At 38.7% G+C, this 25523-nt stretch overlaps 2 protein-coding genes across 20 annotated transcripts in view; both read right to left on the reverse strand.

Annotated features, from left to right (window-relative positions):
- Positions 1-1041: 1041 nt before the first annotated feature.
- LOC113050981 (lysine-specific demethylase 4A-like) lies at positions 1042-18413 on the reverse strand. 2 transcript variants are annotated; one of them, XM_026214503.1, is made up of 22 exons: positions 18278-18413; positions 16686-16845; positions 16431-16606; positions 15621-15735; positions 15294-15487; positions 14757-14806; positions 14563-14666; positions 14340-14477; positions 13832-14241; positions 13432-13607; positions 11604-13351; positions 10174-10264; positions 9038-9219; positions 8736-8931; positions 8142-8218; positions 7774-7829; positions 6499-6607; positions 6022-6210; positions 3973-4143; positions 3461-3580; positions 3294-3386; positions 1042-2498 (listed from the first exon to the last, which is right to left on the reverse strand). In XM_026214503.1, exons 2-22 carry the CDS (start codon positions 16830-16832, stop codon positions 2361-2363), a joined length of 4680 nt encoding a protein of 1559 aa, XP_026070288.1. In that variant the 5' UTR covers positions 16833-16845; positions 18278-18413; the 3' UTR covers positions 1042-2360. The 2 variants fall into 2 exon arrangements, with proteins under 2 accessions (XP_026070288.1, XP_026070286.1); XM_026214501.1 differs by having other exon boundaries at positions 13432-13610.
- A 1620-nt stretch (positions 18414-20033) lies between these two features.
- LOC113050982 (receptor-type tyrosine-protein phosphatase F-like) overlaps positions 20034-25523 on the reverse strand; it is a 183904-nt gene continuing 178414 nt past the window's right edge. For all 18 annotated transcript variants that reach the window (XM_026214519.1, XM_026214510.1, XM_026214509.1 and 15 more), the window contains 5 exons: positions 23735-23861; positions 22706-22831; positions 22478-22632; positions 21598-21733; positions 20034-21472 (listed from right to left, as the gene is read on the reverse strand). In XM_026214519.1, the coding sequence (XP_026070304.1) occupies positions 21404-21472; positions 21598-21733; positions 22478-22632; positions 22706-22831; positions 23735-23861 (613 nt within the window). In that variant the 3' untranslated portion in view covers positions 20034-21403. The remainder of the gene's footprint in view (positions 21473-21597; positions 21734-22477; positions 22633-22705; positions 22832-23734; positions 23862-25523) is intronic.

A 25523-nucleotide genomic window follows, 5' to 3' on the forward strand; every position in this document is an offset into this window, starting at 1 on the left:
AGCAACGTGGATTGTGTGCTTCTCCTCTCTTCCTTCAGACTCTGGAACCCTGATTTCCAAAGAAAATGCTAATTTACTTTCATCAGAGAACATAACTGTGGACCACTCAGCAGCAGTGCAGTCCTTTTAGAAGCGAGACGCTTCTGACGCTGTCTGTTGTTCAAGAGAGGCTTGACACAAGGAATACGAACCTGAAACCCATGTCTTGCATACGTCTGTGTGTAGTGGTTCTTGAAGCACTGACTCCAGCTGCAGTCCACTCTTTGTGAATCTCCCCCACATTTTTGAATGGGTTCTGTTTCACGCGGTTATAACTATTGCTTGTACACTTTTTTTTCACACACCTTTTCCTTCCCTTCACCTCTCTATTAATGTGCTTGGACACAGAGCTCTGTGAACAGCCATCCTCTTTTGCAATGACCTTTTGTGTCTTGCCCTCCTTGTGCAAGGTGTCAATGGTCTTCTTTTGGATAACTGTCAAGTCAGCAGTCTTTCCCATGATTGTGTAGCCTACAGAACTAGACTGAGAGAGCATTTAAAGGCCGTTGCAGGTGTTTTGAGTTAATTAACTGATTAGAGCGTGGCACAAGATGTCTTCAATGCTGAACCTTTTCACAATATTCAAGTTTTCTGAGATACTGAATTTGGGATTTACCTTAATTGTCCATTATAATAATCTAAATTAAAATAAACATTTGAAATATATCAGTCTTTGTGTAATGAATGAATATAATATTCAATTTTCACTTTTTGAATTAGTGAAATAAATCAACTTTTTGATGATATTCTAATTATATGACAAGCACCTGTATATATATACTTTGTATTGTTAAGTGTTCCCTTTTTTTTTTTTTGAGCAGTATATATATATTCCATGGTGCTGACTATGGTATGCTGGTGGTAACCAAAATATTGCTCTGACATATTTACAGAGAAATAAAATGCAATACATTATTAAATCAGTAAATCTTGTGTCTGTTGTTTAACGCAGAAAATGTTCAATGTGAATAAAAAAAAAGACACCCCAGTGAGAGAAACATGTCAGCTCACATCTTTTACTGATGCACATTAATGATTTTTACAAATACATGTATGGAAGTCCTAGAGCCTCTGCATTCAGAAGTGCAGTGAGAACAAGGCTCATGTTTGAAAGCAACACGAGAGGCAGAAGAAACGTGCCGAAAGCTCAAGATTTCTTAAATTAACTACATACAACTCTATCTCACAGTATATGAACATTAAACATGTATTATAAAACAAAGCAATAAAATAGACTTCTTGATAGAAAAAAATCTTTTATATTTTTCTTTTTTTATAGTGAAGATTAGCCCTATCTATCTATCTATCTTTCGAACAACTGAAGGACTGCAGCAACCTTCCTTTCTGCAAATCCTGTCAGCTAGACAGTCCTAACAACATCCTCCTCAGCTTTCATGAATGCATTTCGGTCTCTAGAGCTTGGCTACTGCAAGGACAAAGATGACAGTTCATAAAAGTACAGCTGAGAAGTGCAAAAATAGCTTATTAAAACCGTAGGGGCTTCTGATAAAATGTGGACAGCAGTAAGAAGCTACATTAATAGAAACGTCTGAATGAAAGTGTATTGAACCAGAGTACAAGGCAGGGCTTGAACAGCTGTGAAATATGCAATATGTGAAAGATCCTTGGCATTTCAGTATCTACGCAGTCCTCTTTACAAAACCAGAACACACCTATCCGTGTCAGACTTCAACAGCACTGGAACTCATACTGCAAAATCGACTTTTGTAAAGCACCAGTAATAAATAGGCTTGTAAAAAAATGACTCTAAGACACACTGAATTCATTATGTTCCAAATAATGTACAATATTCAGGATCTCAACTGCACAATTTATGACAGTGTAGATCTTAAAAAAGGAGATCTGCATGCATAAAATGGCAATGGCACCTCCGTTCTGTAAAATACGGGTAAAAACAGCACCCTCGATTAAGTCAAATAAATTAATGCAATTTGATAAAAGTAGATTTTATGAAATGGAGATTACAAATATGCTGTATCAAACGAAAGTAATTTGGAGTGACTCCATGAACCTGATGTTCATGCTGATGTGTTTCTAGAGTGTTTGTGGCACAGTGTCACAGCGCTGAGGTTAAAAGGGTGTCACATCCAATGACAAAGCTGCATTCTCTGATAAAGACACTGTGAAACACCCTGCCTCGACTCCAGACCCATATATCAGAATAGATGGTCGACTGAGGAGTGGTCAAACCCATCCAGGCGTCCGACCCCTGTGAACTGAACACTACTGACATTGGCAGGGTGTGCTGGAGACGCTGGATGAGTGCTGGTGGTTTCGGGTGAAGGCTGGGTCATCGCTGGCTACTCCATGATGGCTCGGTAGATGACGGGTTCGATATAGTCGCCTCTGTACCTGGAGTTGATCACTCTCTGTCTCTTGCTCTCCTGAACCTTCTTCTCTCCAAACATGCCATCAAAACGCATGTCCGATGCCTTCGACTAAATCACACACATGCAAAACACACACACACAGAGTGCATTAGTCCTCACCCACTTTCTCCAGAAGCATTTTTTTTTATTCATTTTTCCTACAGGGACTTTAAAAAAAAAGTAATTATTAAAATGCCCCTATAACGTCATGTGGACCAGCTGGTTCCACTGAATCACAACCTGTAAGTATGATTATTAATAGATGTTTTTATATTTTCTCTCAAGCGCTCAAATTATGGAACTATGGCGTGGAAAGGAGGAGTTTAGAAAATCTAAGAACTGCTTCAAACGAATTGTTTGAGAATTATTGGAAAATGAAGTGATATTAAATGCATATTTGAGAAAACTAAAGCATTTTTTTAACCTTGCATGCATGTAAACCTATTGTAGGAGACTCCCAAAACAATATTATGAACCATAAAAATGGCATAATAAAGGCACTTTAAAGAACTATAAACCATAAACCAAACCAATTAGTAGTGAGGTGATTTACAACATTACAAACTCTGTTTTTTGAAGCAAAAAACTGCTTATTGGCTATAATGGGGTAGAAAACTACAATTCCAAATGAAATGATCAAATTAAAAATAATCAATTTAAAATCGTTGATCATCTCTATAGAAACAACATTTTGCAAAATATGGATTTAAACTGTATGTGTATAAAGTATTGTATTTGGTCACCTTGCAATAATGTGGACTGATGGCCACTGACATCTGACAAACTTAACAGATATGGAATACTGTTGTCGCATTAATTTTATTTTATTTTTTTAATCTTTGTATTTTTAACATCTGAGCTCACCAGACGAGATTTGACTCTCTTGGGCAGCTCTTCGTCTAGTGTGTAGACGTCATCTCTCTTAGCAGTCAGCTGCGACCCGTCCTCAAACTCCACCTGAAGAGAAGCAGTGGTTTACTAAACGGCTAAACGCAGACTGAACTGCTGGAACTCTTCTCTTAGACATTTACCTGGTACATCTGAATGACACGAGATGCCACGAACTTAGCTCCATAGACAAGACCGTCCGTCCATCTGACCTGAACCACTTCCCCCTGCGGCGGCGGACCCAGCTGAGCACAGTCTCGGTTCTACACCAAACCACACAAATATTAAATATACAGTATTTAGGAGCCAAGAATAACTAGACAGTCATGCACTGCCGTTCAAAAGTTTTTGTAAAAAGAAATTAATACATTTATTCATCAAGAGTGCCAGTAATGACATTTATAATGTAACAAAAGATTTCGGTTTCAAAAAAATGCTGTTCTTTTGAACTTTCTATTAATCAAAGAATCCTGAAAATAAAAAAAAGTGTGCCCGTTTCTACAAAAATATGAAGCTTCATTTCGTTCCCAAAATTCCCTGATACTTCTAGGTTTTCCATGCCACTGACAATTAGATAATTTACTTAAAACTGTAGTTAAATGCACTTTTTCTATGTTAAACTGCTGTAGAGAATAGATCGAATTTCACGTCTTACCACAATGTCCTCTGGGAAAAGGTTATCACTGAAGGAGCCATCGTCAAAGTTGACCTCATAAAATGTGGCTTTTGTCAGCTGTATGACTTCACACTGGTAGTAGCGTCCATTTTTGTGTTTGCATATGACCTTCTGACCCACGCCGAGCTCTCTCATGGCTGCTTTATTACGCTACAGTGGAGAAAGAGAGCGCACTGGTCACAGCAGCAACACAAATGATGCTAGATGCTTTTTTACAAAGGGGCTGCATGATAAATGTTAAAGTTAGTCAAATTATTTTTCTCCAAAAATGGTCATGATTATCATTTTTACATTTACTGTATTACACTTTATGCAAATGGACACCGTTCTAAACGCATTATTGTTTAATTATGGTTTGGAGAAAGAAAATGCCATTCATATGCTGTTCTATTTGAACACTTAAAAATGCATGAAAAAGGAAACAGGAAGAGACTATTGGGCAACTTGTACAGCCATCTGCAGCAGTCAAATCTCACTTTACTGAAGTGTGTGTTACAGTGCACAATCTTAGTGTTTCAGAGTCTCAAAACTGCTCTTAAGACCATTTCCTGAAGATCTTGTCTCCATCTTGACTGCATTTGTACTCGGTCTTGTCTTGGTCTAAATGGTCTGGGGATTTTATTTCAAGACCACAAGTGTGGAGATATCAGTAAATTGCTGTTACATCGTCTGATTTATTTTGTTAACATCTTTAATATGTTGAAGTAAAACTTCCTGCTTTAAATGCAATCAATAATTTATTTCTAATTGTATTTCTTTTCTATACTGCTGAGCTCAGTCAGAATTCAATGAGGAATTGTGTCAAAATCACGATATGATTGCAAAAAAGTATGACATCATTTTTATATTATAACATACAATTAAGCACCATCACAAACGCAAGAGAGCTGTTTTCATGAATATGTGCAAGATTGCAAAACAAAATTTTATACAAACGTTAATAAATAAGCATTAAGTGAATATTTTAGATGCAATAATTTTATTGTTTGCTATTTCGGCAACAAAAATAGTTCCAAAGTCCAGCAATTAACTCTTGCGTTTCCGAGCAACACACAGCAGCGATTCACTACTGAATGAATCCGCTGCTTTGAATGAATCGATTGAATAAATGATTCTGTGAATCACACATTAAGTGATTTGCTACGAACTAGTGTTGTCACAGTTCTCTGTAACAATTTCAGTACCAAAGCAAAATACAAAAACATGCTAATTAAAAAATGTTTTTATCCAAATTGTGTGCATATTTAATTTTAAAGGGCTTTTGAATTTTAAAGCCAATAATAACAACTGTTAGCTGAAGAAGAAAAAAAATCCCAGAACTGATTTTCTGACTAATTTGAGACAAACAAACCAAATATATTAACACTTTTGTAAATTCTCTAAAATGCATATTTTAGATTCACAATTCATTTAAAAGCCTTTTTTTAAATATCATCATGTCCTCCTGTTTTTTTGCACTAACAAAAGTTATAGGAGCATTACATAGTTAATAAAGAAACGTAATTCTAATGCTCATTATATTGTTCATTATATAATGTTCATTATACCGCGCTAATGCTAACGATTAACTACTTTAATAACAGCGTTCATTTAAATCCGACATTCTATTCTCTGCCAGCAGGAGGCGCTTGTAGAACAGGAGAGATAGAGGTTTCCCTGGTAATTTTACCGAATTATTACCAAATAAGTGCGCTCACAAATGCTGCTCAGGCATTACAGACCAGATGAAATGAAAATGACATCCATCATTTTCAGAAGACCGTTGGCTCCTTCAGAAATACAGGGATATAAAAACACCTGCACCGGGTTTCGACTGACTCGTGCAGTGCTAATGTTTATTCAACAAAGTCATGGCCTTTTGTAAAAATCTATTTGTGGTGGTCAGTTTTGATTATTGTAGTGGGTCGCCACAAATATATCAATGTATGGGAAACACAATGAAACTTCCCTGCTTCAAGTCTTTCATTTTATCTGGGTGTCGGTTTGTTTTTTTAGGGGGTTTTGACTAACTATTTCAAAGTGCAATACCTCTGATTGTACAGGCCCTTTGTGGCGGCAACAGGTGACATAGACGACGAAGGGCCAATCGTCTGGGTGCATGATGACGCCGGCGGCCTGTGCGCAGGTCGGGTGATATGAGGTGGGACACCGACCGTGAGAACACTGCACACAACACCCCAACGTTTTCTTCATTCGCCGTTTGCAGTAGTAGCATTTCTGTAAGCACATTCAAGAGACATCAGTTCACAGGAAGTTAACTCAGAGGAAGCGGGACCGGAGGAAAGGGCCCCAAGTGTAGATATAAATAACACCAAGTCAGCACTTTCAGTAAAATTCAACATCCTGAAGTTAGAATTAGCAGCAAACCGAGTCGTTCTCTTGCACCAACGATGTCTGGTATAATTTAAGACACATCCAGCTGTTGATTCATGGAGGTTTGGGGTGGAGCCACATCTCAGAGAAGTGAAATGTCTGCACAGTTTGCACCCTGCAACAGAAACTCACCAGCTTGAATCTCTGTAAGGGAATGCCGCTGAGATCCACGGGTGATCGTTCAGCGATGTTCACAAAGCGAGCCTCCTGCACTGCCACCGCACACAGGACATGAACCCATCTGCACATGGAGACACATGTTAGGAACCTGGGATGATGATTTGTTGAATATGCACAACATTAACCGATCATTATATATATATATATATATATATATATATATATATATATATATATATAATTTAAATTTTTTTACTATGGGACACTATTTTCATGAAAACTAAATACATTTCCTTTCTGAATTACTGTAATTTGTTGTTGTACCTTTGAGTCTTTTTGTAATCAATAGGGGCTTTTGCGCTCGAGGGACATTTCATAGTTCCTATAATTACTGACGGAAATATCTGCTTTTTGACGTGTTCGCATAGCAGGAACCGAGAATGATTTTAGTTACAGAAACACCTTTCAGGGGGACTATTTTAGTGCTTACTTGAGAGCAGGGTCTAACCCAACACAACAGGAACTACCAGTGACGTAAATGTAAGGTGAATGCATTCTGTATAAAACACCTCCGCCTGCCATTTACATTAATTTACTCTACAAACATGGAAAACAGTGATAAATGGAGCACTTCTACATCCTCCACTTGATGACCTTGCTAAATACAGCACTTTTTTCATTGCAAATGCAACCAAGAAAATGGCCCCTAGGGGGAAATGTTGTTCTCAGGGGACCACCGTGGTTCCTTTAACTACCCAGTGTGAAAGCCCCTAATTATTCCCTGTGATCTTCTACTGTGATTACTAAAATACAGGCTGTTTGTACTCCAGTAATAAAAATTACTGTAAAAAAATTACAACCCCATTTCGTTGCTTGTACCACTGCGTACATACAATGACAATAAAGATTCAGTTCAATTCTAAATGTTTTATAATGAATGATACATTATAGTACAAATTATATATAATTTATTATATCTATTATAAACAGTCATGAATAATTATGTCAACATGGAAGGAAAAAAAAAAGATTATAGGCATCACTTCCTTTAAATTCCTAAATTAAATTCCTTTAAATTTAATATCCCATTTCTTTATTTTGATTGTGAAATGAATATGATCTCAAACCAGAATTGTGTAATAAATGAGGTTATTGTTTATCTGAAGCACACAATATCCACATAAGCTCACTTCTAACAATTCAAGATCAGGATAACTTCTTGTTCAGGGGTCAGTGTGGTTCATGGTTTTTCACTTCTGCCTTCTAGTGGACTTCCATTTTACTTACTTGCCATTATTGGCTCTGTGCAATGCTCCACCTCTCAACGAACACAGACAGCAACTCTGCCAAGAATCACAGATTCAAGCATCATCAGTTTACAATTCATCCCACTACGTCATTTAATGGAGAGATGAAAGACTAGCATATAATTATGTTTAATCCAGGTGCACAGTAGCCCGAAAATTATTTGGACACTTAAGCCAGACTTAAAACAGAAACAAGAAACATTCATAAATATTAAAGGAAAACAAACTGATAACGCAAAACATTCAAAAAAATAGAGTAGGTGCACAGAATTTCTGGGTAAACTTTTTTTTTTTTTTAAGTGTCCAAATATTATTTGGGCCACTACATGTGAAGCTGTTTAGGTGTACCTCGGCGAGAGCGTTGGCTTTACAGCGAGCACATTTCCAGTCTTTGGAGACTCTTACTGGAGCCACACCGTAACAACCTAGAACAAACAGCACAAGTGAAACAGACTATTCAATTAAGGAAAAAAAATAGAAGATATTATATTCTAGTCAATGTTATAACCAGACAAACTACAAAACCGTTTGAGGTCAGTGAGATTTTTGAAAGTCTCACCATGGCTGCATTTACTTGATCAAAAATTCAATAAAATAAAATAAAATTGTAAAATATTATTACAATCTAAAAAAACAGTTTCTATTTTAATATATTTTAAAATGTAATTTATTTCCGTGATGCAAAGCTGAATTTCCAGCATCATTGCTCCAGTCTTCAGAGTGAAACGATAAATCTTGTGTAACATTCTAAAAGTCTTTATTGTCACTTTTTTTTGCATACTTGCTGAATAAAAGTATTATTTTCTTTAAAAAAACAAGAAAAAAAGAAACAAACTTAATTACTCCAAACTGACTCCCTTTTTGATCAGGCACCACAAACAGCTACTAGATGAGGAAACGAACCAGTACTGTGATAGTCAGGGTTGTCAGCTCAGTACTCACTAGTGTGCACACGGACACTGCACAGGGAGCAGCTGACGAGCAGACTGGTGCCGTCCTCCTCCAGGTGAGGTGTGGACGGCTGGATGTCTGCGCTGTCCTCGGTGGTGGTGGTGAAACATCTCTCTGGAATCAGAGGCTTGGTCCTCATCTGACCGCCGGGGAGCACCACGGTCGGCTCGCTCTCGCCCCCTTCAGACTGAACACAAACACATAAACAGGAAACCACAGGAAGTGTCAGACATTTGATATACTCCAGTGACAGGAAACAGATAAACACAGATCCTTGAAACAGGCCGGCTTACCCGCTGATGTGCCTGGAAGAGCGCACACACAGCGCAGTATGGAGGCCGCAGACCCATCTCTCTGTTGTATTCTCTCTCTCTTTCTGGATTATACGGTCTATTCTGCCACAATTGGGCCAAAGGTCGTGCCCAGGCCTCACCGTCCAGCCCGTCCTCCTCGGACGCAGCCTGATCCTGCAGCTCTGCGCATGCACACACAATCCAACACATCATTCTTCATGCTAAAGATGCTTTTGCAATGTGATTTATGGTATATTTATATGGTTATAATACTTTGTATTCCAGTTTAATTTGCAGTGGTGACTCTAAGTAAAGCATTCATATGGTCACTTTCTGAAGAGTCCAGGGCAGGACAGTCATTTTGCACAATGTGCAAACATTTGTCATTCTGTTCGGTTGTGCTAGTGTGCAGGAATTACACACTTCTGATGCATTTCAGACTACAATGAGTATAGTTTTATAGTAGCACTGGTTTTTAAACTGTACAAACTGTATTTTTTATCGCCCTACCACACCCTACACCTAAACCTACTCCTCACAAGAAACTTTCTGCAATTTTTGATTTTCACAAAAAACTACATTCTGTATGATTAAAAGCTTTTTTTCCTCATAGAGACAAAAATGTCCCCACAAGGTCAACGATTTTGGATACAGCCATCTTTGTAGGGATATTATGACCCCATAACACAGGGTAAACCTGAACCACACATGACACACTAACACACACACACACACTCACACACACATATATATATTTCATGGCAGTTATATACCAGGAGTTTGTGAAGTACTGGGATTTTAGTAAACATACGTAAGCAGTACATTGATCCTGGAAAGTGGTCCGTTACACTAATGACAGATCAAACATCAGTGTTAACTTAGCATTATTTATATACTTTTAATATAGATTTTAAATGATCATAATGTTTTATATAATTTCATTATTTCTTTTAATTTTAGTTAGATTTTTCTGTGCTTTCGTAATTTTTATTCATTTTTTTATATTTATATTTAGCTTTATTGGATTTATCTACTTAGCTTTTATTTTTGTTTCAGTTTTATTTCAATTACTGAAAATGATTTGTTACCATATTTTAATTCTTGTTAACAGTAACAACAGAGCCACACAATCTGACCTTCGTCACTGATGCTGTCCTTCATCAGAGGATGGTGCCTGGGGAGTCTGGGAAGTCTGTGTTGAGCTTCCACTGGGTGTTCATCTTCTTTCTGCAGGACAACAGAAACTCACACTCATTACACACAACCACACACTCGAGATCCTACAGGGTTTCCAAAACAAGAGCTCGCAAACCCCCTAATAATTTATGATGGAACTGCAGTGGCTTTGTGATGATGTAACAGAAATACCCAATTAAATCTGGAAAAAAAGAAAATGTGCATATAATCATGGATGAATTCAGAACATGTTTTTGTTCTGCAAATCTGCATCTCCTTCACTATCTACTCCCAATTACAGAGCTAAATGCATGAAAATGCATACTGACACTGTTATTGTTGAGTATTTAAATGGAGTTATTGTCATTCTTTTCATCACTTTCCTATCCATGTAAACTAGCTCATTATATCATTATGTGGCCTGGAGTGATAAGCATCACGCTATGTCTACTCCTGGAAGCAGGAGGCACACAAACTATTAAGAGAGATGTTCATGCTCTTCATTAATTGGTGGCAGGAGTTATTCATCAGATGATGAAGTGTGCTGTAAGCGGGCATCTATCCAAACATGTGATGCAGTTGAGAGCAATTTCATCATTTTAAATAGCTGGGACTGTGTAGTGGAGTGATGAAGCATGAAGGAGTCTTCTGCATTCTCCACAATCTACAGCACAGGCATTCAAGAAGGAGAAATACATCTAGCGTTAATTTTGTGGATGTGTTTACATTGCTAACTGATTTGATCTATAAACTGCTGCAGGAAATGAGTCCAAAAACCTTATGGTTCCATTGTCAATGGTTTTTTTTGGTTAAATGCCTGAAATAATGTCTGTGGTGATCTCAAGCTCAAGATTTTTTCACGTTTTATTTTACAACATACAATACACGAGTAACACCTCACTAATGTTTTTTTTTTTTTAAGTCTTTACTTGTCTTAAAAATATGGTTGCTAACAAGAGGCTAAATGGGCCTACAGAGGCATTGAATGTCATTGTGCCAAACGAGTAAACTCAACTACTCACTAGTCGCTTTTAAAGACTAATCAGTGCACTTGCAATTTTATATATATTTTTTTTAAATAAAGACTTAAAGAGCTTAGTAATGGTAACTGAAGTTGAGTGATTGTGGTGTAGTTTGTTTATATCTTAATTTAGGATTTTTTAGGCAGTTCAAATTGATCAAAGTTGTGTCCATGTGTGAAGATTATCATGATGAACAAAATATGTAAGAATCAAACTGCTTACTTTCCAAAAACCAGTGGAAACACCCTATTAGCATTCTGTCAAGCAAACCAGGGTGATGCAAACTTAGAGGTTGTTCTACAAAATAATGCCACTTCAGTGGAGCTCTATTAATTTAGTGAATAGTGAGTCAGACAGCACGTACACACCTTGCAGTCCTCTTGAGACTCGCTATCAGAGTCGCTGTCTTGGTCTCTCTCATGCTGAATGCGTGGCTCAAAATTGCTGTAATCTCCTTTAGCGTAGCTGTGGACGTGCAGGACCTCCGCGGGGCTCAGTGTTCTCTGGAAGATGTGCTGGACTGCAGGTGGACACACCTGGCTGCCGGTCACTGACGCAGAGCTACACTGCGACTCACCGAGATTAAGGTTGATGGTGCTGCTGCTGGGTTCAGTGATGACATCATGCATGTGGGCGGAGCTAATACTAGGTTCGTGGTCAGCACTGACTGTAATGTCGGTGGGTTCTGGTTGGACATCACAGCTGTGGGCGGAGCTAATGCTGGGTTCATGATCAGCACTGATATGGTCGTCGCTGGGTTCTGGTTGGACATCACAGCTGTGGGCGGAGCTAATGCTAGATTCGTGTTCAGCACTGACGGTAATGTCGCTGGGTTCTGGTTGAACATCACAGCTGTGGGCGGAGCTAATGCTGGTTTCGTGATCAGCGCTGTTGTTGTTGTCGTCGCTGGGTTCTGGTTGAACATCACAGCTGTGGGCGGAGCTAATGCTGGTTTCGTGATCAGCACTGATGTTGTTGTCGCTGGGATCTGGTTGGACATCACAGCTGTGGGCGGAGCTAATGCTGGTTTCGTGATCAGCACTGATGTTGTCGTCGCTGGGATCTGGTTGAACATCACAGCTGTGGGCGGAGCTAATGCTGGTTTCGTGATCAGCACTGATGTTGTCTTCGCTGGGATCTGGTTGGACATCACAGCTGTGGGCGGAGCTAATGCTGGTTTCGTGATCAGCACTGATGTTGTTGTCGCTGGGATCTGGTTGGACATCACAGCTGTGGGCGGAGCTAATGCTAGGTTCGTGTTCAGCACTGATGTTGTCATCGCTGGGATCTGGTTGGACATCACAGCTGTGGGCGGAGCTAATGCTAGGTTCGTGTTCAGCAATGACGGTAATGTCAGTGGGTTTAGGTTGAACATCAAAGCTGTCGGCGGAGCTAATGCTGGTTTCGTGATCAGCGCTGACCCTGATGTCATTGGGTTCTGTGTTGACATCACAGCTGTGGGTGGAGTTAACATTGGGTTTGGGTTTAGGGCTGAGGGTCATGTTGCTGAGTTTTGGTCGGGCATCACAGGTGTGGGTGGAGTTAATGGCGGGTTCGTGTTTATGGCTGAACGTGATGTCGCTGGGCTCTGGTTGGCCATCATAGGTGTGGGAGGAGTTACTGCCTGGCTCACTTGGACTATGAATGATGGTATTTATCGTGCTGTCGCTAGGTTCTGCAGACACATCACAGATCTGGGCGGAGTTAATGCCATGTAGAGAGGAGATACTGCTGATTACGGATATGAGAGGTGTGATGTCAGTGGAACACGAATGGGATGTGACTTCACTCTGCTGGGCATCAGTGAGGTCACCGTTTTGATTGATGTCAACAGTCTTGCTTTGGACATCACAGCTTTGAGTGACACGCTCGGACTGAGAGGTGACATCACTGTTTGGAGCCTCATCATCAGCGATGCTGTTTGTGGATTCTGAGGATGAGGTGACGTCGCAGGGTTCAGAGGGAGGGACGATGTCTCTTTGCTGCATTGTGATGTCACTGCTGGAGGTGGGGTCTGATGGCGAGAGCTCCACCTCCATGCAGTGAGGGGCTTGATTCTCTTTCTGTTGTGGTGGGGGCATTTCTGTCCCCATCGTCTGCTCAGCTTGCACATCACCTGCAGAAATACACATTGGTTGTTTTAGCATTTTTATTACCGCATCACCCGTGTATAATTTGCTGTACACGAGGCTCCACCTGGTTCAGTGGAGATGGATTGTTCATTCTTGTCGTCTGTCTCAGTCTGGCTGAGTTTGGCTTTCTTCTTCTCAAATTCCTCCTCTTCTTCTAACTTCACTTGATTGTCGTCTTCTTTTGCTCCATCGTCAGGACTGGGTCTGAGCCGCTTCTGCCCCACATTCTGCTTTGGACTACTACTGTATGAAGAGAAGGGAAATCAGAAGACTAAAAACAAAAAACTAAACTTTTTATTGTGCTACATATAAACAATGAGGCGCTTGAGGTCACATTGAGGTCCACACAATAAAGCACAGCATGAATGGTTCTGTACAAATACATTCACATAGCCACTAAAAAATACGCCATCAGTATCTCAGATGGAGGTCGTAAAACAGCCACGTATTTTCTTTTGACACACCTGTTGATCTGCTGTGAAGTGCCGCTCGGTTCTTCATCCCGAACAGGCTTCTTCTCCTCTACCTCCAGACCTCCTTTCTCTGCTTCTGCTTTCTCCTTTGCACCATCGGTTTCCCTTTTCAAAATATCAGATTTGTCCTCCTCTCCACCATCCGTGTTTGCGTTCAGCTCTTCTTCCGCCTCTGCTTCTCCTCTCTTCTCCTGTGTTTCTGCTTTGCTGCTATCGCCGAGCTCTCCTGTCTCTTTCTCCGTCTTTCCATCTGTCAGGAACTCTGCTGCCTCTGGCGTGGGCTTTGAGTGGTCTATTGGTGCACTGTCCTTTCCTGCTTTCCAAAGTTTATAGCGTTCTGGCTGGAACTTGCGAACAAACACATCCATGGATATCTTCACCATGTCCTTCCGGCAGGAGCACTGAGAAAGAGACCCACATCAACAAACAAAAACATATCTGCAATAACATACTTTAACATACGTGTCCTAATGTAAAAGATGCATGTGAAATAACATACTAATGTTGCCAGCTTTCCGTAATCGATCCAGCGCTGTGTGGCGAAGTTGGTGGATTCTGCACAGTTGAAGCCATGGTTAAACCCAGCGTGATATCCAAAGGGGAAGGACACAATGAACTGGCCTGCTTCCTGTGTGACCTGACAAATCAAGCAGAAAGAAGTCAAATCATGAGATAAAATCAGCGATGACATGAGATAAGATGATAAAGATCAAGTAACTCACCTTCTCAAAGGGTATTCCATACTTCCTCAGAATTGACGGCGAAATTAATGTCATTTTGTGGCGCAGGAAGGCTTCACAACTTTGGGCACTTCCAGGAAAAAATCCTGCATGATTGAAAATGAAAAGAGTACGGAGTTAATGAGCTGCGGAAGAGGAGGAGCAATAAATGGGATGTTTCCAGAAGACCACTGTACCTTTAGCAAGACGCTCTAATCGCTTCCCATGTTCTGGAGGCACAATGTACCTGCAGAAGAGCCGATTTCAATTCAAGACCAAGTCATAATGCTTTTAAAATCTCTCTCGGACAGTATGAATATTACTAGGGTCAGTAAGCTCTTTAAAGATGAAAAAAAGTATCATTTGCTCACCAAGGCTGCATTTATTTGATCAAAAATGCTATAAAAACTATGTTATTGTAATATATTAAAATAAATGATTTCTATTTTCAAATGTAATTTATTCCTGGGATCAAGTTTTCAGAATCATTACTCAGTGTCACATGATCCTTACAATGTCTCTTTCTTTTGGATCCTTCATGATCCAAAAGAAAAAAAAACAATCTTAACTTCTGAAAGGTAGTGAATATGAACAAATGAGCTTTATAAATGAATCTGCCAAAAAGTCTCAACTGAGAATAACAAAATATACTATAAATAAACTAGAATAACAGCAAACATGTTGTCCAAAAACATGATTTATTACATTCCAATACATACAAGTTGTGACATTACCAGGATTTGGGCTCTCCAAAGTGAAGGTAGTTGATGCTGTAGAGATCCATGTCCTCTGTGTGCCAGGCGAACGTGCTTTTCCACATCCCGAAATAAAGATACGGAGTGTTGACTCCTTTGATTGTGATTCCACTCTCTCTCTCCACCATGTCCAAAATAGTGTTCAGACGGCCAATATTCCACTCCGTCACGTCCTGTATACAGTCAGAAACAGATTTATATTCACTGTATAACACAATAGCATTATCAAACTCGAAACAACTCCTGTAACTGAAACATAATAGTGAATACAAAATATTTCATTAATAAAAAGGGCAGATTACTCACTGGATCATAGAGGGTTCCACTGACATCTGCCCCATATAGAGGTGGATTGAATGTTAAATTCTTCCAATATTTCCTCTCTAGTTCATCAACATCAGCATATCTGGGATTACAGAACCTGCAGTCGAGTTAGACAACCATTTTATTAGGGATTTACTTTAATGAATCAAGATATTAAAACTTACACTACCATTCAAAAGTTTGGGGTTTGAACTAGCAAATTATTAGTTTCAAGGATGTGTTAAAATGATCAATTTATAATGTCACAAACGTTTTCTAGTATAATGCTGTTCTTTTGAACTTTCTATTATTGAACAAAAAAAAAGAAAAGAAAATTTTCACAAAAATATGAAGCAGCACAACTGTTTTCAACATTGATAATAATCAAAAAAAAAATCTTGAGCAGCACATCATCATATTAGAATGATTTCTGAAGATCATGTGACACTGAAGACTGGAGGAATGATGCTGAAAATACAGCCGAACATCACAGGAATAAATTACATTTTACAATAGATTTAATTTGAAAGCACTTATTTTTAATTATAGTAATATTTCACAATATTAGCGTTTTTTCTGTATTTTTTGATCAAACAAATGCAGACCCCAAACTTCTGAATAGCAATGTAGTTACATCGACAAAAAAGAAAAAGTCACGACATTGGTGGAGAATGTTTTTATTATTTTAAAATAATTTGCATTGATTAATCCTGCATAATAGCAGCAGGAACATTTATTAAGAAGCTAATTATGGCTAATTCTTAGGGCATCAGGAGTGAACTGTATCTAATTATCTCAGCGTTTGCTGCTCACTTGTCTGTGTTGGCAGTTTTGCGAAACTCGCGGACGGTCATCGGCTTCTTCTGGATGTTGTACTGCGTGAAGAGACCTGATTGGCCAGTGACCACCTGTTGAATCGGTGCGGGAATCACCAGATCATCAATGTCATCGTACGTGCGCCGGGGCTTCCAGTCCTTTGGTGGCACCACCTGACAAACAATTACATCAGTGAGCCATGCAAACCTTCAATGATCAACAGCAACACCACAAAAAATCCTGTACACTAACCTTAGCCATGCCGGCTCTGTGAGCCCCCTGCGACTCCATATATGCTATGTATCTGTTGAAGTCTTTGAACTCCTCTTTTGTGGGGTGAAAGGTCATGATCCTGGTGACAGGACTCTGGGAGCTTTGAGAGACTGAGTCCGAAGCCATTCTGCCACTTTGACTGTAAGAGAAACAGAAAGATGAAGATTTCAGCAACAAACACATAAACAAAACACAATACGCAACATATACTCATGCTTTTTTTTAAAACAACCACACCACAGCAACACAAACCAACACCAGGGATGCCGGGTTCTCATAACAAAACCCACCCAATTGCTACTCAAAACTTGCCCAATCACATTTTGAAGGGGAACACACTCCGGGGCTAAATATCATGTTATTGGGGTCGCTTAAAACCGCAGGCATGAAAATCAACCCACGACAATGGTGTTAAAGTAGCTTAATTCTGTGAGAAAACCTGGCACAAACCAGCACCACCAATTACATTTGTATTACTGGTAAGTGTCTTCTTACTCCAGACTAATAAACTCCACATGCAAACCACCATCACTATAACTACCACTACTAGACAAGAGAAGTTACTTATAACACATTTTATACACATATGTTATTATGCTAATTTAAAGTGATCCAAAATATTTGCACAAGTAAAAGATAAATCAATTTGGGTTAAATTAAACATAAATATACACATAATAATTTATAAAATAATTATACATTTTTGATTATAAATATTTTAAAGATTATATATAAAAAGTACAGGAGTCATCAAAAGGACAGAAAAAGTATACATATTAGGCATACAACTTGTGGGAGCAACTAAATACAAATAATTCCGGGAAAACAAAACAATAAAAGGATTGATAAGGCACATTAATATCGATTTAAGTAGAAAACAATAGTATAAAGTAACTTGTAATAGCTAACAACATGCTCATAGATTTTACTGACAGAAATAAACTTAATGAACTGTTTTAATCAAATCAACATTATACAGAAATACACTCGCTGCACTATTATATTCAAGCACACAGTATATAATAAAAACAGTAGATTAATTTCTGTTATAGTTATGAATGCTGAAGCACCTGTAAACTCAAACTAGCATGCTAGCTCAGGCTAGCCTGACAAACACATCATATCTAAACCTTTAGAGTGTATCATGAGAAAGCATCATATCTATGAATGTGTCATGATCTCATTTTGAGGTTTTGCACAGGACCACTGAAAGTGTACGACACGAAATATCTAAACTCACTGCAAAAACAACAACAACAACAACACACACGACGGCTAAAGCCGCTCAAATGAACAAACTTAACGTTACTCCTGTCAAACACAAAACACAAACACACCGCGTCAGGTCGACACACACACAAACCAATCCATCCACACAGTCTAATTAACGGTTTGTTGTAGTTAATAACTGTGTTATTACATGAATTATTGATCCGCTCCAAACTTTGACGAGCATGGTGGCTAACTACTGTAAACACCGACATCCACACACTAAAACACACATGAAATCACTCGACATGCATGAAAACCCGATCATGTGTGTCAGCAGAGCACCAGAGGAGTTAACTCACGGGTGTCGCGGGCTCAGCTGAGGGGTGTTGAGGGCGCAACTCAGAAAAACGGCGCAGAAAAAGACGATTACCGATCAGACATGTCCTCCATTAGAGTGCGACACGACTGCGCATGCGCACACACTGTTTACAAAGATGGAAGAAGGCGTTCCCTGATCAACTCAGTACACATGAACCTCATGGGGCCTTGTGGATATCATGGAAAATTCTCTCTATATGATGGTCATAGGGCTATATGTTATTGATTCTATATATTTAATCATATATCCAATAGAGCTCATACAACCTATACAGACTGCTCATGCCATATCAAACATATAAATCCAAAGTATATAGTCATTTTATACATCATTTATATATAAACAATGATATAGAAGCGGAATCATACAGATTATAAAGCCTATGGATATTTGTATAGATCTATATATATATACTTTTGATCATGGGGCCATTTAGATATAGATAAATAAAAAAGATTAATGTACAACACTGCATTTAAGTCTTACAATGTCTCTTTCTCATAGAAAATCTTATACATATTGATTATAGATAATGTAGATCATTTGTATATCTTACTATGCATCCTAATGGGCCCCTTTCCATATATCTCATATTAATTTTTAATCTCCTGGTCTATTGTGTACATAAATATTTTATATATACATTTTTAACCATATACATATCATACATAGCTCATATATATATATATATATATTAGCCTTAAAGTGACCTTGATATGTAGTCTGAACATACTTGTCTTTCAAATATCATATAGAGCTATGAGTATGAAGTATGTGAATGTTAAATAAATTACTTATGCATGTGTATAGTATATATATATATATATATATATATATATATATATATATATATATATATATATATATATATATATATCCATGTAAGCTAAATAGTTGTGTATAAATTATAAAGATTATATATCTGACTCTATACATCTCATTCGACTCCTTAAATCCACATGCCACCATTTAAATATGATATGCTCTGCAAATATTTAACTATTGACTTGTATTTGTATATCCCATTCCATACTGGCAAGGTGAATATGTAAGTTATATGGATAATAGACATTATTTCTAAAACTCACTCTTCACATACAGTAGATAGCCACCTGGCCATACTGATGCAAATTTATAAACTCAATAGATCATGTTACGTATGTATTAAAAACATACAGTAAAACCTCTGTGCAATTTACAACATTTTACATCTTCAGTATCTAAAATAAACGTTAAATATCTATGGTGTGTTTTTTATTTGGACAAATTGTTGGTTTTCAGACCACCTGTTAAAAAATGTACAACTAACTTATCTGTGTATCTCCCACAACAAACAAAGACATTGAATATCGTCTACCAACTGGTAATTAGGCTCAATTCTTTTTTATCTACAGTGGGAAACAACATCTCTGACCTTAGACCAAAGGGACAGTTTGTGCCTAATTAGTGAGATGATTAGCTTTCAATAGAATTAGTAAACTTTCCTGTCTGGTTGCTGAGATTTTTGGAGGAGGACTAATGTCTCCAGGTGTTCCAGAACTAATGAATCATGTAGAACAGGCAGAATCCAGTCCACATGCCTTCACATTAAACTGCAACGGCCGGTGGGCCGACTAGCTTTAGCTTTCTGGCAAGGACACGGACACACTGGAGAGGGACCAGCCATCTGTTCCCGGGAAATCTGCTGAAGGAACCGGGATACTGCAGCGAAATCCCCATAATAAACATGTACAAAACCCACTTAAGCATTTTATTAACACATATTTCTCTCCTTTTTATTAACAAATAGAAAACAGATTGGCTGTACAACAGATTGAATGCCGTTTTGTCTCTATGCGAACACAAAGTGAAATGAATTCTTCCCATGTCCGCATTTTTCATCTTACTTTGTGCTCAGGCCATAGGAGGATAGAAACACTTGAGTATGCACATATTTTCAGTCTGATGATGCTGTCGCGACGTTACGGGAGATTTGTCTTTACGAGCCACAGTGAGAAATGATCGGCTGGCCGTTAATACCACATGTGGAAATTTCAGGTTTTGTATTCCCAGTCTGTTTTTCCCACTTCAGCTGTTAGTCTGAGCGAATGACGGATGGCCGTGGTTCTACTGGAGGTACGTGACGGCTGTACATGTGTGTGCGGGTCAAGGCCTGGCCATTCAGCATGAGCTGACCTTTGACCTCAGCTGACCCGGCACGGGATAATAACTTTGCTGTGGCAGCAGGAACACCTATTTTCTTGTCTTTCTTTCACTCGAGAATGGAAGGTTTCCAGAAAGTGTCTGTTTACTGCTATCCAGAGCAGAACAGCTCTGACTGCGTTCTCTCGTTTCATTGGTTTATTCAGTTGTCCTTAACGACGGCAGGTTCATTAAGGTCACTAACTCTCTTTTATACTTGATTATACTGTTTTATAAAGTATCAGGAGGTGAAAAGGTTGTTTTTAATTGTATATTTTTTATATATAAAAGTTCCCCTTTTCCCACCAAATAAGAGTAGATCATTAAAATATAATAATGACAAAAAGTAAGAAATCATCAGCAGCTCTGAGTACTTCTCTTATAGTATTAGTAACCTGGGCCATGTGAAAATACATGTCCACATGTGCTAAAAATAACATACGAAAAAATTATAAAGGAATGATAATAATAATAATATAATAAAAAATAAAAAATAAAAGAACCCCTTAGATGATCAGCATAAATGATACAAATATTGTATTTTCTGACATGTATACCAATCGTCATGATGATACAGTAATAATAATGATGATAATAATAATAATAAAAACAATAGGCAATGTTGATCGATTTGAAAATGAAATGCTCGTAGTAATCATAAAGCAGTAAGGTAATACAGAGACAGGAGCTGTGCATTAGAGACCAGAATGAAGATTTGTTGCTGTTTTCAGAGACAGGAACAGGATTGTGATGAAGTTCCAGTGATTTCTCCTCTCTTCTGGTCTGCCCTTTCTCTCTGTCTGTTTGTCAGTCTCTCTCTCTCTCTCTCTCTCTCTCTCTCTCCAGCAGTGGTGACTCAATAGATATGATGATTATGGCTCAGAAACAAGTGGCGGCTCTCCGTTCTGAGGCATTTTGGGAGTGGTTACGTTGCATAGTGATCGAAGCTGCCAAGGTACTCCAGAGCGGCTCTGTAGCACAGCTGGTACTGATCCTGCACACACAGGACACACACAGTTAAAACACAGACTAAAACACGTGTGTTGCGTAAAAATGAACTATCTGTCTGATTTGGAGTAAATGATGACATGTGAAGTATTGCTGGGCTGTCAGGTTTACCTCGGTCTGTACCATGGCAGGTCTCTGCGTGCGGAGCGTTTTTATGGTCTGGAACATGTCCACCACTCCTTCATACCTCATCCGCTCCAGAACAATACTTAAAGTGATGAAGACCCCTGTTCTGCCCACACCAGCACTGACACACACACACACAGAGAGAGACAGAGAGAGAGACAGCAGTTCAGCACATGTACCGTACACAACATCTGGAGTCGGTAAAGCTTGTTTGGAAGAAGTTTTTAAAAGAAGCCTTCTGTTCACCAAAGCTACATTTATTCATCATTTATTCAATGTAATATTGTCAAATAATTTAACAAATTCAAATAGCTGTTTTCTAAGTGAATATATTGTAAAATGTGATTTATTTCTGTGATGAAAGCTACATTTTCAGCATCATTACTCCAACCTTCAGTGTCACATGATCTTCAGAAATCATAATTATATGCTGATTTGCTGCTCAAGACACAATTCTTGTTACATTTCTTATGCTGGAAACAGTTGGGCTGATTTCTGTGGAAACCTTGATCATTTTTGTTATCTTCTTTTATATTTAATTGTATTCTTTGATCAATAGAAAGTTCAAAGAAATTCATGCATTTATAATAAAAATCTTTTGTAACAATCTCTCTGTTTGTAAAAATCAGTCTTTTCCGTCACTTTTGATCAATTTGATGCATCCTTGATCAATAAAAGTATTAATTTCCTTTAAAATAATCTTACTGACCCCAATCTTTTAAACTGTAATGTACAGATACAAAGTCAGCTCTGGCATACAGTCAATAAAATATAAGACTGAGACTGATTTAATATAGATTTACCACATTTTGAATATGCAATATATCAGCCATGCTCTGCTGCACTCGTTCATTCTGCTTCTCACCTGCAGTGGACAGTAATTGGTCCGTCCTGTCCAAACTGCTCCTTGGTTTTGTGGACCTGGCCAATGAAATCAATAAAGCCCTCTCCTGTCTTTGGCACGCCTTGTTCTGGCCAATCGGTGAACTGAAACTGCCGGATCGTCCTGGACTGGCCATCCTGAGAGAGAATGAGAGTGTGATTTAAAGACACAGCACAGCTGAAGTCATGCGGTCACGTCTGATCTACTCACCCTGGCGTCTGTGACCTTAAACTCCCGTAAGATGTACTGCGGCATGTTGTATTCAGCCATGGGGTCCACGACGAAATACTGATAGCGCGCAGATCTCTCTGCAGGCCAGTACTGATGACACTTCTCCTGTGGAGCCAAACACACAATCATAAGAGGATCTCCATTCATTTGTCCAAACCCCAACTTTATTTTTTGGTTTCTTTTTTTTTTTGCCTTTGGTGTAATGCACAGAATGACAGCCTGAGGCCAGCATACAACTAGCTGATTTTCAGCATCATTAACATTTCATTAGTCATAAGAGAATCAGAGTTTTTTTTATTATTATTGTTATTATTATTAATTGCATATTCAGACATTTTCCTCTGCAAACCAACATTCATATCACATGTTTATTTTGATATTATTGTCTGCTACACTCAAATCAGTTCCTCCAGGATTTTGCGTCCTCACAATTGCAATCATTTGCAGCAGCTTACAATATTGTATATTTGTAAAAAAAAAAAAATCCTGAGAGAAGCAATGTTAATTAATTAAAAATGCATAAATCTGAGCACAAACAAATTGATCAATATGTGTTCAACTGCTGAACCACAACTGATTTCAGTAATTATGCGCAAAATGATCAGTAACAGTCCTTTTGTGGTCACTGATACTAATTACTTATCCTAAAAATATAAACACCTTTTTTTTTTTTTGAAAAGCTGCAGCAAATTCAGTTACTTGCCAAAATAAAAAATAAAAAAAAGTCTTGTGAAATCCTAATGGGACTGTTGAATGATTCATAAAATAAAAAGCACATTCATGTAAATCTTTTGCTTATCAAAGCTGTGCATGAATGACCCTGCCTTAAAGTCCACAGGACATCAAAAACGAGCAGCGTTTCACAATCCAATCACTTCCCAATGGATGCAGTCAAGAGCCACCCTACATTTAGCATTTTTGAATATCTTGTTTCACTCACAGTACAGAAGTAAAATGGGTTGCCATCCACATTGACTTCACATTGAGAATCTGAGAGTCTGGACTCACCCGTCCCATCTCTCTGAGCTTCGTCAGCATCACCACGATGGTGGAGTTGTGCTCCCAAAGCATCCTCCAGAAGTCCTCCGTGGTTTCAGAGAGAGGACCTTGTGTGGCGATATACGCCTTCTGCTGCCTGCAGGAGCAACACATGAAAACACAGTCTAAAAAATCAAGAATCTAGACAGAATACTAATCAACAGTGCGTAATGCTTGCTTAAATTGAACAGCAGGAGGCGCTGCAGCTCCATCACTGTGATCATAAATGCATTAAGACAGTCAGACAAGGAGATAAATATGCAGTGAGAGAGAGAGGAAACACTGGACAGAGAACGAGGGAGAGACTGTGAGACAGATGCTGAGAGGCAGAAAGACGCTGGTGGTAGAAGATGAGACAGAGAGACATGATTGTGTAATGAGGGCAGCAGAGCTGTAGATCACTGTTTGGCAGCGTGGGGACGCGAGCGCTTGTGCTGATGTCCTGCTGTGAGATCCCCAGGCCTCTGCTCAAGTTTTTTTTTTTTTTAGATAAATGCATCTCTGAGATGGTTGAACAAGTGGAGGAAATGCCTAATCTGACTTTGGCAGCCTCATTATTCTCTTACAGTGATTTTATCAGCGCAGGTCTCTGAGTGGTGGTACTGCTGTACACCCACACTGTCAATGAACAACGACTCTCACTGACTTCAGCTCGTTTGATCACGTCGAATCACTCTGTGAGTGAACACATCTGCACGCAGGGCATGCTGGGAGAAGACAGCGTTCATCCAACATATGCTGAAGAGTCCTGATCTACGGTACACACATGCACACATCTCACAGGTGTGATACAGCCTTATCTGAGTCACCGAACGACTGGAAACTTTGCAACCCCCACCCTTCACACACACACACACACACACACACTGAAAGCTCATCAAGCTAAAAGCATGTGAAAGCCCTTCTCCCTCGGTTCTTCATTACAAACACGATTACTGCCAATTACGCTGTTTACACTTCAGTACGGCGGCAGATGCAGTGGGAGCTCTTTGATTGGCTGTTAATTTGATTAAGCGCCAATAATGAGCCCAGATTCTTGACAAACCTCCGCCCCTCCACCTCACATGACCCCCCAGCAGCAGCAGAGGAAGTGCTTGATTCAGGATGTTAGTAAAGAGCTATTCATTTGAAGCACTGATATTTGCAGTAACCATTCACTGTGGCATAAAACGGCACTGAATCAATGAATCTCAGAGACTATAGTCACCGCAGATGGGATAGAGGCTGACTTAGGTAATGCAAGTTTAATATCCATTTTCTACAGCTTTCTCTTCAGTGAAGTATTTTCAGTGCACCATCCATCAAACAGACTGTAAAAAGAAGTGATATGAAATGTAACTGCTACCAAAATAAGCATGTGTTTAGCATGTATACTATTATTTCACGCTCTAACGTACTTGATTTTGATTAGTCATGCTTGTATAATGAGTGTTATACTAAAGGGGTGTAAATGATTGAATCCGATCTAAGCTGTGCAATTATTTTCAGGGAATAAGGAAAAAGTCATACGGGTTTTATAATGATATGAGGATGAGTAAATGATGACAGAACCAGGCATGTGGCCAGCTAAGCACCAAAAATGAAGGAAAACCTTTTTGACTATAGTCCTACAGTAATAATAAAAAATTAATAATAATATATATTTTTAAAATATTATTTAAATTGTAAAGATTAAAGACAATGAAGAAATATTACTATTGAAGTGATAATACTGAATTGTAAAATAAAAATCATACATTTACTACTATACTACTACTAA

Source organism: Carassius auratus, chromosome 31 (genome assembly GCF_003368295.1).
Source record: "Carassius auratus strain Wakin chromosome 31, ASM336829v1, whole genome shotgun sequence".
Taxonomy (NCBI): Eukaryota; Metazoa; Chordata; class Actinopteri; order Cypriniformes; family Cyprinidae; genus Carassius; species Carassius auratus.

What these genes read in the sequence shown, in the direction of transcription:
- LOC113050981 (XM_026214501.1), bottom strand. Translation starts at nt 16,832, where the DNA reads ATGGCTTCGGACTCAGTCTCTCAAAGCTCCCAGAGTCCTGTCACCAGG. An exon ending in ACGGAAAGCTGGCAACATTA is followed by an intron (nt 14,242 to 14,339) that starts GTATGTTATTTC and finishes TCTCTTTCTCAG; the next exon opens with TGCTCCTGCCGGAAGGACAT. An exon ending in AAGGGCCTGTACAATCAGAG is followed by an intron (nt 4,144 to 6,021) that starts GTATTGCACTTT and finishes TCTCCACTGTAG; the next exon opens with CGTAATAAAGCAGCCATGAG.